This window comes from Caretta caretta, chromosome 3, assembly GCF_965140235.1.
Source record: "Caretta caretta isolate rCarCar2 chromosome 3, rCarCar1.hap1, whole genome shotgun sequence".
Classification (NCBI taxonomy): domain Eukaryota; kingdom Metazoa; phylum Chordata; order Testudines; family Cheloniidae; genus Caretta; species Caretta caretta.
In genome coordinates, this window is record NC_134208.1 from 77255575 (window position 1) to 77271576 (window position 16002).

Sequence of the window (16002 nt, forward strand, 5' to 3'; positions counted from 1 at the left end):
CAAAGCCATTAACTGCCAAAGCTGTCATTCAGCTGCCAGGAAGACCACACAACAACATTCCCGGGATTTGTGCAGCAAATAGGAATGGACACCACATGCCCCTCGCCCAGTCCCAGGTAAGTATATGACAAATTTCACTGTAACAAACACCTTGTTACAATGAACTAAACCCAATGTCTAAATGATATCAATCATAGCAAGGCTATAGTGAAACATGTTTGTCCCCCTTTCTACGGCAACAACTGTATTTCTTTACTGGGACAGCAGTAAGACTGCTGGAACCAGATTATTTTTGGTGGGGGAATAAACTCTTTAACTGACATTTGAGCTTATGAATTTGTTTTCCATCTTGAGCATATTTCAACATAGAGCTGTAATATAAAAAACAAAACGTTTAAAGGGGCAGAAGAAATCTCTGTTTCAAGAAAAGCAATTTTATGATAAAGGCTGCAAGCACTTTGGATTGGGAAAGTGAAGGGTTTTAGACCTGTACCTAAATGAAAATAAGCTTGTTTGAACATATTTACCGTTGCTTACTCTGAAAGAGGCTTTTGTAACAGAAATTAAACTTTAAAAGAGATCAGGGGACATTCAGTCTTAAAAGAAATTATCCCAAGATGGAAGTGAACATTTGTTGGTCCCTGAAGGATCCAGGAAAACAGCAGACTCATGGGAATTGCAATATATATTTTTGGGGGAAGTTCCATTGCCTTTGGTATACAGAAGGTCAGACTAGATGATCACAGTGGTTCCTTCTGGCTTTAGAATCTATGGGTCTATATAATGACCACTAAATAAGATACCTTTGTTTAAAGACACCTGTCTTGAAAGAGGAGAAGGAAAACTTAGCCCTGGTCTACACTAGCGGGGGAAAAGGGGGTAAACCTCAGATACGCAACTTCAGCTATGCAAACAGCATAGCTGAAGTCGGCATATTTTAGGTTGACTTACCTGGCCGTGAGGATGGCAGTGAATTGACTGCTGCCACTCCCCCATCGACTCTGCTTCCGCCTCTTCCGAGCTGGAGTTCCGGAGTCGATGGGGAGTGCGTTCCGGGATCAATTTATCACGTCTAGATTAGATGCGATAAATCGATCCCCAATAGATCACTTGTCTTCACTACCGAGCTAAATCGATTTAGTGCGTTTGGTGAAGACACGCTACGTTGATGAAAGCATGCTCTCCAGTTGACGTAATTAATCCACCTCAATGAGAGATGGAAGCTATGTTGGCGAGAGTGTGTCTCCCACTTCCATAGCGTGGTGCAGACACTGTGTTAAGTCGATGTAAATTACGTCACTCGGGGGGTGGTTTTTTCACACCCCTGAGCAACGTAACTTACATCGACTTAAGCGGTAGTGTAGACAAGGCCTAAGAACTAAAGGGCAGGCTCAGAGACAGAAGGAATGATGGAGTGGGTGAGAAACATGTGGGAGACTTGAGTTTAAAGAGGCTTGTATGTGGGGGTGGAAAGTAGGGATCTTCCATTCTGCAGTGGGCATGAGATGGGGTGGGAGTTCAGGGCCTCTCTGCTGAGACATAAGCATTTGAAATTCTCCTCCAATGGTGCTTCATTCGCTCCCTGGAGCACCAATGCAGCACTGCTGTGGGGAGCCCACCATAGCTCAGCAGTTTGAGCACTGGTCTGCTAAACCCAGGGTTGTGAGTTCAATCCTTGAGGGGGCCATTTAGGGATCTGGGGCAAAAATTGGGGATTGGTCCTGCTTTGAGCAGGGGGTTGGACTAGATGACCTCCTGAGGTCCCCTCCAACCGTGATATTCTATGATGTGCCCAATGGCAGGCTTCACTCCATCAGTTTACATTTTGTTCACATCTTGAAGGTTATCTGCACAAACTTGACAGCTGGAGTCTTTTTAAAAATAAGTAAATAAATAAAAGCTTAGCATCTTGAACACAAGAAGAAAGCCTCTAGGAAAAAATAATGGCTCACTGAGCTGTCACAATCTGACCAGTTTGACTCCTGATGTCGCCTCTGCCCTCCCCACAGTGGTTTACACACACACACACACACACACACACACAGAGAGAGAGAGAGAAAGAAAGAAAGAACTATACACACACACACACACAAATTATCAACTGATCCTTCTCCGATCAGTTCCTTTCTCACAACTAAGATCTTTTTTCTCCACCCCCGTTGACCCAGAGTTCATCAACAGGTCAATGCTAGGGAAAAAGGTAACAAGCAGTACGGAAAGTGTAACTCTGTCTATTGTTTAAGCTTTAGGAACTTTAACCTTCGTTTGGAAACCATGACTAATAAGATGAAGCAAATATTCTCCCAAGAGAGGTAAACCATGTGACAGCTTCAAAAAACACAAAAATGTTTTTCTCCCTTTTTTCTCGCTCTTTCTTTCCTGCCTCATATGGCTGTGTATATATCAATATCTATGGGTAGAGGACAAAGGCACAAACAGGTTCTGTTATATTAAGATATTGTTCAGGAACTTTTTTTTCTGCTGAATGTAACTCCTGAATACTTCATTTTTAAAAAGTGACAACAGTTTTAAAAAATCCCTATCCTGTGATAGGGATTAGCACATTAGTACAAATATTTGTACTAAAAATAACTAAAAAGATCTTTAGTTCACTTTTTTTCCTAACTATTTCTATGTAGTAAAAACTCATGGATATGACAAAATATTATTTAAATGGATTACGTGCTTTATATGAAATTGAAGTGAAATTTCTGACCTAACTAATGATGTCTATCCTGTGGACTCCGTTCATAATCAAAGTTTAAAGAAAAAGAATTTCTCTTTAAAATAAATCTTCATCACCTTTGTTTTAGTAATTAGAAATATAGGGAGTGGGGTTCCTTTCAAAACCTGTTTGCCAAGTTTCTGGCTACAGAAATAAAAATATCTGTGATATGATTTGCTTATTACCCTTATCAGATAATGGCACACCTTCTTTGGGAGGAGTGTTGCCATGGGACCTCTCTCATGAACTGGTTTTACATTTTGGCAGCTTGGCACAGCCAATAAAATGACTCTTATTACTTATTTGTATTAGAACAGTGCCTAAAGGCACAATGAAGATCTGGACCTACTTATGCTAGATCAGTGGCGGGCCTGCGGCCCATTAGGGTAATCAGATTATGGGCTGCGAGACATTTTGCTGACATTGACCATCCGCAGGCATGGCCTCCCCGTAGCTCCCAGTGGCTGCGGTTTGCCATTCCTGGCCAATGGGAGCAGCGGGAGGCCATGCCTGCGGACGGTCAACGTTAGCAAAATGTCTCACGGCCTGCAATCAGATTACCTGTGCTATATGCTGTACATACAAATAGTAAGACCACCCTCAGGATCTTATAATCTAAGTAGACAAGACAAGAGAAATATTGCTATCCCTATGTTTCGCAGATGGGGAACTGAGCCAGAGACAGATTAAGAGGTTTGTCCAAGGTCACACAAGAACTGAATGCCAATCTCCTGAGTCCGAGTCCTGTATTTTAACCACAATACTTTTCTTCCTCTTTAGAAGTAGCAGGTAGAAGCTGGCCTATTTCTGCTTCAAACTACAGCTGCACTTTACCTGCCCCACAGAACTGTGTAAATATTCCTTTTACTCTATTCCAGATTTATACTGATGCTCTAAAATGTCCTTGATGGGGACAGTTGTGCATGTGGTTGTGTGTTATGGTCTTTCTTTATGGTCAAATTAGAATGCCTGGGGGTATGGGCTTTTTGTGGAACTGCAAAAGTCACAAACCTGGAGAGTGGTTTAAAATCAGTTTGGATAGTGGCAACCTGCTCTTCCAGCCCTGTCGTAGTTGACAACTGGAGAATATAGCAACTGAAAATCTCATCTAAAATTAGATTGTTAACACCCACAGAGTCAGCACCTATGTACTCAGCATTAACAGTACTGAAAGTTAGTGTTGGTGGAAGTAGTGAAACCAGCGGCAACAACTATCTCTTTCAAACCAGTACCAATATCTATTGCCATTCAGTTTTATCTTTATTTACGTTCAGTTCTGTAATGTTGTGGGCATTTGGTCACTTTCTAAATAAATTTGTGTCTGAGGTGGTTCCAGTCCTCAACAAAATCATATTGCAATACATCTCCAGAAAACAACGTGGATTTTTCCTGGACCAAAAAAATATTCTAACACATTAATGCCAAAGAATAAAGCATCAGATAAAGTATGAAATGGATTACTGTACCTGACATATTCTTATAGATTGGTCCAACACTGTCTTGGTATCAGTAGCATAGTCTGGGCAAGGCAGCATGGCACGACTAAAATGGGCTTGCAGCAGAAGATGTGTTTTTGTGTGGGAACTGTCAAATGAATGAGGATTGACTTCAATGGGAAGATGCTTTGCCAACTCATTGTTCATCTGATCTTCATTGTGTCTCACTGGAAGATCTGCATACTCTTCAGCATCCTTAACAAAAAAAAATTAAAAAGGAGGCAAAATAGGTTTTTTAGTACATAAAATGCAAGAAAGCAATTGCAATTCAGTAGAACTATTTTGCACTGTGTTTCTTTTAGGACATTTATAACAAACTACATGGAAATCAAAGTATGTAATAAATAAAGTGGTGGGGTAGCTCCCTTTGATGGACACCCAGCCAGCCAGTTAGCTACAAAATCCTTCTTGGTAGCTTTTCTCTGCTTGCTTTACCTGTAAAGGGTTAAAGAAGTCCCCCAAGAAAAGAAAAGGAAGGCACCTGACCAAAAGAGCCAATGGGAAGGTAGAACTTTTTAAAATTGGGAAAGAAACTTTTCCTTTGTCTGTTGTTCTCTGGGCTGCAGGAAAATGTAGCAGCAATGCTATAAGCAAAAATGCTTTGTAAGGTTTGAACCAGGTATGAAAAAGTATCTTCCATACCTAGAAGAAATAATTTGGATAGGGAATGTTTAGTTAGATGCTATCAGGTTTATTTCTTATTTTGGCTTGTGGATCTCCTCTGTGCTAACCCCAGATGCTTTTGTTTTGCTTGTAACCTTTAAGCTGAACCTCAAGAGAGATATCTTGATACTTAATTTTTGTAATTGTTTCTTTTAAGATTGGGCAAAAAGCCTATATTCAAAATGTATTTCCTTTCTTTTTGTTTTTAATAAATTTTACCTTTTTAAAGAACAGGATTGGATTTGTGTGTCCCTAAGAGGTTTGTGCATATGTTGTTTGATTAGCTGGTAGCCACAGCTAATTTCCTTTGTTTTCTTTCTCAGGTGGGGGTAGTGGGTGGGGTGAAAGGGCTTGAGGGTACCTGACAGAGAAAAATTCCCAAGTGCTCCTTCCTGGGTGGTGGCAGCATTTACCAAGCCAAGGTTAGAGAGAAGCTGTAACCTTGGGAGTTTAATACAAGCCTGGAGCAGCAAGTATTAATTTTTAGAATCCTTGTGGGCCCCCACCTTCTGCACTCCAAGTACCAGAGTGGGGATTCAGCCTTGACAGAGTATATAGCTGAGATTTTGCTAAAAACCACCATTTTGGCTAGTGATGTTTAAACATCCTTTTGCTTATTCCTTTATAAAATAAAAAAAAGATGCTAGTAAGAAAAAAAGTTTGTTAAAATATTCAGGAACCATTCAAGTGTTTGAAATACTCTTTATATATCTGATCTTTATGTTACAGCAGAATAGGGCAGATTTCATAGTAAGTACTGAAATATGCCCATTAGTCAAATACAGTATTTGAGATCTACTACATAACCTAATAGAGGTCATCTATCACCCTAAATGGCCCATAAAGTGATGTAATGAAGCCCATCTTAGACTTAAAGCAAACAGTCAGTAATGCACATTTTCATTTTTCAAAGAATATCCAAATGTTTCTGCTTTTCTTTACACATTCAAGACACACAGTGGGTTTGAAATCAGTCTAACAACTCTAGTCTGTTTATTTTAAATATTACAAATATTTAACGTCCAAGCAATAGATGATCAATGTCTAAAAGATTCTTAAAACTGCAAACTAATTACTAGGGGTTAAACACTACCTCTCTTCTGTGCCTTGTAGAGGGGCACACATGCTGGCTATGCTTTGCAACTGATGTGTGTGCAAGGGCTTTCTGGAACCTGCACAGGGGGCCTGAGTAACAACAGGAGTTCCCTGTGTGTCTGCATGCAAGCTTTTGGGGATGAGCTAGGGACAGGCGGGGCTAGTAGCAAGGGCAGGGCTGGTGAATCTTGTAGTGTACTAATCAACTGTCCCAAGTGGACTGGGAATCCAGCAGCAGGAATACTGCATCCTCCAAATTGTAGCTTTGGCCACTGCGTGGCTCTACTGTAGTTCTAGGACTTAGAATTGGGGAGGATTCCTTTTCTTCACTGTTCACATGCACCAAGCGCATCTACTCTGTTTGGTATGGGAAGGATTTCATAATTTCCTAAAAGTATGAAATTTTGCAAATCAAATAAATATGTGATGTCTTTTGTGCCTGTAATTAAAGCAAACAGATTCCTTTTAGCAACTGGGTCAAGGAACATTTTGGTAGTCTGAAAGACAATGCTGTAATAAAAGGAGAATGCCTTCATAACTGTGGATTCAGCAAAGAGACTGAAACTGAAGATAAAATATTCAGGGTTTTGTATCTATCTTGCACTACAGATTTGATACTATGGGCTTTAGTCTCCAATCAGACTTCCTGCAAATCCATACTAATTAAATGTTCACAACAGTAAATTATTCAGAGTGAGATATAGGAAAAAAAAATGCTCTTTTTAGTATACCTTGGTGGACTACCATAATTCATAGTAGCTTAACACCTGATTTATGTCCCAGTTTATAGGACACCTTTGGAACTTCTATGATAAACATTCTACTGTTAGCCTGTTTAATAATAAACACCACTAACATTATTTTCAAGTTACATTTATGGCACACTGAAATTATGCTTACATACTGTAACGTAAATGTGAAAGACTGACCGAGTCTAGAAAGTTTAAGAATAATCAGAAATAAAAGCAGTGTCATTAATTTATTTCATACTTTGAGAACAGATTAAAAGTGAAGACTGACCAAAGACAACTGCTGCTTAATCCTTGATGTCTCTGCCAGATCTCTTGTGAAAACTGCGGTCATTTATTCTCTAAACCTAAGGTCACAATCTTTTAAAGCCCTATAGAACGTTGCATGTTTGCTCGGCTCTTTTATTTAGCTCACATCCCCTTCAAAGATATTTTAAAGAATATTTACCAAGGAGATTTTTTACTTAGTTTTGCCTTGCAGTTTCAAGCAGAGGCAGGAGACAGGAGCAGGATCAGCTGGGCGATTCCAGACTGACTGGTATTCCTAAAAATACGTTCTCACTGGTTTTTCCCCAGTACGATGTATTTTATTTACTTCCAAAACAGTCATCTTATTTTAAACAACTTGCCCACTTAATTTCCTGTGTGTGATTGCTGACTGTAAGTAAGTGAGGTTCATTTTCTTATCTGCATCATGTAGGTAATTAAAGGAAATTGAGAATGGGTAGCGAAGCTTTTATGCAACTGGGAATAAAGCTGAATGGAGGGCACCAAGGTCAGCAGAGTCCATTATATTTTTATGTGAGAGGCCGGTATGTCTGCCCTGTCCTTGTTTGTTTAGTGTAGGCTGGACAGACTACTAACTGCAAATCTGTTTCTCTGATTTGCCCAGCTGTCCTTGAATAAAGACATCTTCCATTGCAAATGTTAAATGACAGTGATTGACAACCCTATGATGAACTCTGCTTGTAACCCTCTGCTACTGTTTTCAGATAGCACAAGAAAGAACAGAATAAAGAAACATCCTTCATAATCACCTCAAATGTGTCCTGCTATTCACTCAGTATTTTCCATTTTCGTTTCCCTTTTCATTACAAACCTCAATCTGTTCTGCAAATGCTATAGACTCAACTATTCCAAGCAATGTACAAAATATATATATTTTACTACATTTTATTTGAATACTGTACATAATTCAAGGTCTGATGAAATGGATTAAGTTGCATAACAATTTAATGTTATGAGAGTTCTTAGTTCAAACTTTACAATTAGACCAAAAAGCATTGCTATACATTTTTTTCCTTTCCTTGTTTTTCTCTGACGTTGCGTTAAATCAGTACTATTGTAGCTTACAGCTCACATGCCATATAATCTCTATCTATATGAACACCTGTTGTAAAGCATAACCTGCTTGGATGATAACCAGCAGTTGACTACAGATTTTAATTGTGTACATTACAATCATACATTTGTAGCCCTGTTGCACCTCCCACAGCCTTGCTGGAATGTTATGGGATTCACCCACAATATCTTCCTCTGGCCCCGGAGATGGCAAAGAATTTCAAGCAGCCAAGCTGCCTCCCTCTCTTCCTCTGCTCTTACTGGTCCCCTTGTGGGACCCACACAAGGTATCAGCCAGGAGGTTAAGGCGGCAGCTGCAGCCCACAATCAAAAGGAGGGGATACTGGGGAGATGGGAAGGTGGCAGGAACAGATGGGTTAGACAGCAAGGGGCAGGAGGCATGGGAGGGGCTGAAGGGACAGCATGGGGAGGACAGTTTAGATCAGGGCCCGAAAAGGCAACACAGAAGGCATGGAACAATTTGAAAGGGGCAGAAAAGAGGGAAGGCTGCTCCAAGATCCCTTACCGAGGATGGCCCAAGATCGCCTAACTGCTCCCTGAACCCGTAAACCCCAGGCTCACATCAGAAACACCCCCATCATTACCAACTTCAGGCTACTTCAACACTTCCTCTAGCTTCCCAATACCTGCCTGGGACTCTCCTAAACCCCTCCCCCACATCACCTCTATGGACCAATGGTCCTGGTTCCTGCAACTCCATGCTTGCTTCTGAGGGATTACAAATAGTGGCTTGTTCTCACTAGTGGGAAATGTCACATCTGAAACTGCACAAAACTTCACAGACATGTTATACCCATAGACTATAAAGCCAAAAGGCACCATTGTGATAATCTAATTTGACCTCCTGCATAACATGGCCTATAGGACTTCCTTGAATTAATTCCTCTTTGAGCCAGAGCATATCCTTTAGAAAAAACATCTAATCTTTATAAAAAAATTTCCAGTGATTGAAAATCCACCAAAGACCTTAGTAAATTGTTCCAATGGTTAATTACCCTTACTGTTAAAAATGTGCCCCTTATTTCCAGTCTAAATATGTCTAGCTTTAACTTCCAGCCATTCACTTGTTATACCTTTTTCTGCTACATGTAAGAGCCCTCTTTTAACAAATTTCTCTTCCCCACGTAGAGGATTACAGACTACAATCAAATCACTCCTTAACCTTCTCTCTGATTCAAGACTGAGCTCCTTGAATTTCCCACTCTAAGACATGTTTTCCAAACCTTTAATCTTTCTTGTGGCTCTTCTCTGAATCCTCTCACAGCTCAGGAAGAATGTTGAAAAACTCAACACCAGAATTGAATACTAGTATTCCAGTAATAGTTTAACCAGTACCAAAATACAGAGATAATATAACCTCCTTACTTCAGATTCTCCTGTTTATACATCCAAACATCCCATTAGCCTTTTTGGCCACAGTATTACATTGGGAGTTCATGATCAGCTGATTATCAACCAAGATTGCCCATTCCTTTTCACAGTCACTGCTTCCCAGGATAGAGTCACTAATCCTGTAAGTATTGTCTACATTTTGTTCCCCTAGTTGTATGATCTTACATTTGGCCATACTGAAAGCATATTGCTTGCTTTCGCCCAATTTACCTCGTGATCCGTATCACTCTGTACTAGTGATCCGTCCTCTTCATTAATCATCACTCCCCCAATCTTTGTACCATGTGCAAACTTGATTGGTAATGATTTTATGTTTTATTCCAAGTCGTTGATAAACACGTTAAATAGCATATTGCCAAGAACTAAGCACTGGGGAACCCCATTAGAAACACATCCACTCAATGACGATTCCCAATTTTCAACGACCTTTTGAGACCTGTTAGCCAGATTTTAATCCACTTGATGTGTGCCATGTTGATTTTGTTTCAAGCTAGTTTCTTAATCAAAATTTCATGTGGTACCAAGCGAATGCCTTACAAAACTCTAAGTATATTATGTCAACACAATTATCTTCATCAATGAAACTTGTAATCTCATCAAAAAAAGATATTAAGTTAGTTTGATCAACTCTGTTTTCCATAAACCCATGTTGATTGGTGTTAGTTATATCACCCTTCTTTAATTCTTTATTAATCAAGTCCCCTATCAACCATTCTATTATTTTGCCCAAGATCAATATCAGGCTGACAGATCTATAATTACCGTGATCATGCTGTGTACCCTTTTTAAATATTAGAACATCAGCAGCTTTCTTTCAGTCCTCTTAAACTTCCCCAGCGTTCCAAGAAGTATTGAAAATCAACATTAATGGGCCAGAGAGTTTCTCAGCCAGTTTATCCTTTTGATAGTTGTGTAATTATTAAAGGCCAGACCTAAGGCCCATTTAAATCAAAGTCTCAGCCAATTCCCAAATTAGGGCCTGATCCTGCAAGCATTTGCTACTGAGTTAGACCCTGATTCTACAAACACACATCATCACCTATAGGGTCTTGAGTGGCCCTGTTAAGCTTTATGGTAGATACTCAAGATAAGAAGTACCAAGCTTAGTAGTGTTTATAGGACTGGGCCCTTATTTATTTTTTCAGATTCTTCTTCAACCCACAAGAATTACTAACATATTTTGCTTAAATCATAGAATATCAGGGTTGGAAGGGACCTCAGGAGGTCATCTAGTCGAACCTCCTGCTCAAAGCAGGACCAATCCCCAACTAAATCATCCCAGCCAGGGCTTTGTCAAGCCTGACCTTGAAAACTTCTAAGGAAGGAGATTCCAGTGCTTCACCATCCTCCTAGTGAAAACATTTTTCCTAATATCCAACCTAAACCTCCCCCACTGCAACTTGAGACTATTATTCCTTGTTCTGTTATCTGCTAGCACTGAGAACAGTCTAATCCATCCTCTTTGGACCCCCTTTCAGGTAGTTGAAAGCAGCTATCAAATCCCCCCTCATTCTTCTCTTCTGCAGACTAAACAATCCCAGTTCCCTCAGCCTCTTCTCATAAGTCATGTGTTCCAGACCCCTAATCATTTTTGTTGCCCTCTGCTGGACTCTTTCCAATTTTTCCACATCCTTCTTGTTGTGTGGGGCCCAAAACTGGACACAGTACTCCAGATGAGGCCTCACCAATGTCGAATAGAGGGGAACGATCACGTCCCTCGATACGCTGACAATGCCCCTACTTATACGTCTTGGCAACAAGGGCACACTGTTGACTCATATCCAGGTTCTTGTCCACTGTAACCCCTAGGTCCTTTTCTGCAGAACTGCTGCCTAGCCATTTGGTCCCTAGTCTGTAGCAATGCATGAGATTCTTCCGTCCTAAGTGCAGGACTCTGCACTTGTCCTTGTTGAACCTCCTCAGATTTCTTTTGGTCCAATCCTCTAATTTGTCTAGGTCCCTTTGTATCCTATCCCTATCCTACAGCATATCTACCACTCCTCCCAGTTTAGCGTCGTCTGCAAACTTGCTAAGGGTGCAGTCCACGCCATTCTCCAGATCCTTAATGAAGATATTGAACAAAGCCGGCCCCAGGACTGACCCTTGAGGCACTCCGCTTGATACCGGCTGCCAACTAGACATCAAGTCACTGATCGCTACCTGTTGAGCCCGACGATCTATCCAGCTTTCTATCCGCCTTATAGTCCATTCATCCAGCCCATACTTCTTTAACTTGCTGGCAAGAATACTGTGGGAGACCGTATCAAAAGCTTTGCTAAAGTAAAGGAATAACACATCCACTGCTTTCCCCTCATCCACAGAGCCAGTTATTTTGTCACAGAAGGCAATTAGATTAGTCAGGCATGACTTGCCCTTGGTGAATCCATGCTGACATGTCCTGATCACTTTCCTCTCCTCTAAGTGCTTCAGAATTGATTCCTTGAGGACCTGTTCCATGATTTTTCCAGGGACTGAGCTGAGACTGACTAGCCTGTAGTTCTCCGGATCCTCCTCTTACCCATTTTTAAAGATGGGGACTATATTAGCCTTTTTCCAGTCATCCAGTTCCTCCCCCGATCGCCATGAGGTTTCAAAGATAATGGCCAATGGCTCTGCAATCACATCTGCCAATTCCTTTAGCACTCTTGGATGCAGTGCATCTGGCCCCATAGACTTGTGCTTGTCCAGCTTTTCTACATAGTGCCGAACCACTTCTTTCTCCACAAAGGGCTGGTCACCTCCTCCCCATGCTGGGCTGCCCAGTGCAGGAGTCTGGGAGCTGACCTTCTTCGTGAAGACAGAGGCAAAAAAAGCATTGAGTACATTAGCTTTTTCCACATCCTTTGTCACTAGGTTGCTTTCCTCATTCGGTAAGGGGCCCACACTTTCCCTGACTTTTCTTCTTGTTGCTAACATACCTGAAGAAACCTTTCTTGTTACTCTTAACTTCTCTTGCTAGCTGCAACTCCAAGTGTGATTTGGCCTTCCTGATTTCACTCCTGCATGCCTGAGCAATATTTTTATACTCCTCCCTGGTCATTTGTCCAATCTTCCACTTCTTATAAGATTCTTTTTTGTGTTTAAGATCAGCAAGGATTTCACTGTGAGGCCAAGCTGGTCACCTGCCATATTTACTATTCTTTCTACACATCGGGATGGTTTGTTCCTGTAACCTCAATAAGGATTCTTTAAAATACAACCAGCTCTCCTGGACTCCTTTCCCCCTCATGTTATTCTCCCATGGGATCCTGCCCATCAATTCCTGAGGGAGTCAAAGTCTGCTTTTCTGAAGTCCAGGGTCCGTATTCTGCTGCTCTCCTTTCTTCCTTGTGTCAGGATCCTGAACTCGACCATCTCATGGTCACTGCCTCCCAGGTTTCCATCCCCTTTTGCTTCCCCTACTAATTCTTCCCGGTTTGTGAGCAGCAGGTCAAGAAGAGCTCTGCCCCAGTTGGTTCCTCCAGCACTTGCACCAGGAAATTGTCCCCTACACTTTCCAAAAACTTCTTGGATTGTCTGTGCACTGCTGTATTGCTCTCCCAGCAGATATCAGAGTGACTGAAGTCTCCCATGAGAACCAGGGCCTGCAACCTAGTAACTTCCGTTAGTTGCCTGAAGAAAGCCTCATTCACCTCATCCCCCTGGTCCGTGGTCTATAGCAGACTCCCACCACAACATCACCCTTGCTGCTCACGCTTCTAAACTTAATCCAGAGACTCTCAGGTTTTTCTGCAGTTTCATACTGGAGCTCTGAGCAGTCATACTGCTCTCTTACATACAATGCAACTCCCCCACCTTTTCTTCCCTGCCTGTCCTTCCTGAACAGTTTATATCCATCTATGACAGTACTCCAGTCATGTGAGTTATCCCACCAAGTCTCTGTTATTTCAATCTCATCATATAAAATGAATGATGAAATGTGGATTTACACTGCTAGTACATCTTCCGTAAAATTGAAGTTTTTTATTTTTAAGCAGCTAGCACACACTGCTATCTACATTTAACTAAGACACAAGAGGATGCTTGTGCAGTGTAGACAATTACAGGATCAATAGGAACAAAAAAAGAAGCTTTATGTTTTAATTTAAATTCAGTCATGGAACAGTAAAACTTAAAAAGTTAATGAGTTCTAGACTTTAAGTAGCAGTTGATTAATTTGTAACAATGAGGCTCTAAAAAAACCCAAAATTAGTTTCTCACATTCCAGGACTGAAGTTGTAGTCTTTATTTATTTATTTTTAAGCAATAGTATATTGGTAAACACCATGGAATTGACTAACTGAATTTGTGTTTATTTTCTTTGGGTTGATCAAGTGAACACAAATATTACATATCTTTAATATTTTTAAAAAATATCCTGACACACATTTGTTGTGTCTAAGCAAGCCAATGTTAAAAAAAAAAATCTGCTACCTATAACTATTTATTAATTGCCATGAATTATCCAATATTAAAATTTTAAAGCAAACTAATAAAGGAGTAACTGTTATGATGAGAAAAAAGATGGGGAAAGTTTTTAATGTCATATGTCAATCAAGCTATCTTAATTAACTAATTAAGTGTTAATTAATACTGGGCCAGACAAACGGTCCATGTAGCTCAGTATTCTGTCTTCTGACAGCGGCCGGTGCCAGATGCTTCAGAGGGAACGAACAGAAGAAGGTAATTTTCGAGTGATTCATTCTCTGTCATCCAGTCCCAGCTTCTGGCAGTCAGAAGTTTATGGACATCCTGAGCACAGGGTTGCAACCCTGACCATTTTGGCTAATAGCCATTGATGGACCTATCCTCCATGAACTTATCTAATTCCTTTTTGAACCCAATTGTAGTTTTGGCCTTCACAGCTTCCCCTGGCAATGAGTTCCAGAAGTTGACGGAACATTGTGTGACACAGTACTTCCTTTTGCTTGTTTTAATCCTGCTACCTATTAATTTCATTGGGTGACCCCTTGTTCTTGTGTTATGTAAAGGGGTGAATAATACTTCCTTATCCACTTTCTCCACACCATTCATGATTTTATAGACCTCTTATAATATCACCCCTTAGTCCCAGTCTTCTTAGTCTCTCCTCATATGCAAGCTGTTCTATACTCGTAATCATTTTTGTTGTCCTCATCTGTACTTTTCCAATTCTAATATATCTTTTTTGAGATGGTGTGACCAGAACTGCATGCAGTATTCAAGGTGTGGGAGCATCATGCATTTATATAATGGCATTGTGATATTTCCTGTCTTATTATCTACCCTTTCCTAATGGTTCCTAATGTTGTTAGCTTTTCTGGCTGCTGCTGCACAATGAGCAGGCGTTTTTCACCAACTATCCACAATGACTCCAAGATCTCTTTCTTGAATGGGAACAGCCAATTTAGACCCCATCACTTTGTATGTATAGTTGGGATTATGTGCAGTACTTTGAATTTATCAACAATGAACTTCATCTACCATTTTGTTGCCCAGTGACCCAATTTTGTGACATCCCTTTGCAACTTTAGCTGTGAACTTAACTATCTTGAATAATTTAGTATCGTCCTCAAACTTTGATACCTCACTGCTCAATCCCTTTTCCAGATCATTTATGAATATGTTGAACACCCTTTGTTTCCTATCTTTTAACCAGTTACTGAGCTATGAGAGGACCTTCTCTCTTATCTCAGGACTGTTAGCTTTGCTTAAGAGCCTTTGGTGAGGGACCTTATCAAAGACTTTCTGAAAGTCCAAGTACGCTACATTACCCTTGTCCACATGCTTTTTCACACCCTCAAAGAATTCTCATAGATTGGTGAGGCATGATTTCCCTTTACAAAAAACAACATATTGTATTCATCTGTCTGTCTGATAATTCTGTACTTTACTACAGTTTCAACCAATTTGGCTGGTACTGAAGCTAGGTTTACCAGCCTGTAATTGCCAGGATCTCCTCTGGAGCCTTTTAAAAAAAAATCAGAGTTACATTCGCTATCCTCCAGTTATCTGGCACCAAGGCTGATTTAAGCGGTGGGTTACATACCCTAATTAGTAGTTCTGTAGTTTCATATTGGAGCTCCAGCAGAACTCTTGGGTGGATAGCATCTGGTCCTGGTGACTTATTACTGTTCAACATATCAATTTGTTGCAAAACCTCCTTTATTGAGACACCTCAATTTTGGACCGTTCCTCAGACTGGTCCCCTAAAAAGAGTGGTTCAGATGTGGCAAACTCCCTCAGATCATTTGCAATGAGGACTGATGCAAAGGATTAATTTAGTTTCTCCACAACTGCTTTGTCTTCCTTGAGAGCTCTTCTAGCATCTTGATTGTCCAATGGCTCTGCTGATTGCTTGGCAGGCTTTCTGCTTCTGATGTACTTAGAATTTTTTTTTTTTGCTGATAGTTTTTTTGGTCTTTTGCTAGTTGCTCTTCAAATTCTTCTTTGGCCTGACTAATTAAACGTTTGCACTCAACTTGCCAGAGTTTATGCTCCTTTCTATTTTCATTGATAGAATTAGATTTCCAATTTTTAAAGGATGTCTCTTTGCCTCTAA

At 40.5% G+C, this 16002-nt stretch overlaps 1 protein-coding gene across 1 annotated transcript in view; it reads right to left on the reverse strand.

Moving 5' to 3' along the window:
• The window catches only part of ASCC3 (activating signal cointegrator 1 complex subunit 3), a 514213-nt gene that overhangs the window by 24688 nt on the left and 473523 nt on the right, over positions 1-16002 (reverse strand). Inside the window, exon 37 of the mRNA XM_048844924.2 lies at positions 4192-4416. Coding sequence (XP_048700881.1) covers positions 4192-4416 — 225 coding nt within the window. The remainder of the gene's footprint in view (positions 1-4191; positions 4417-16002) is intronic.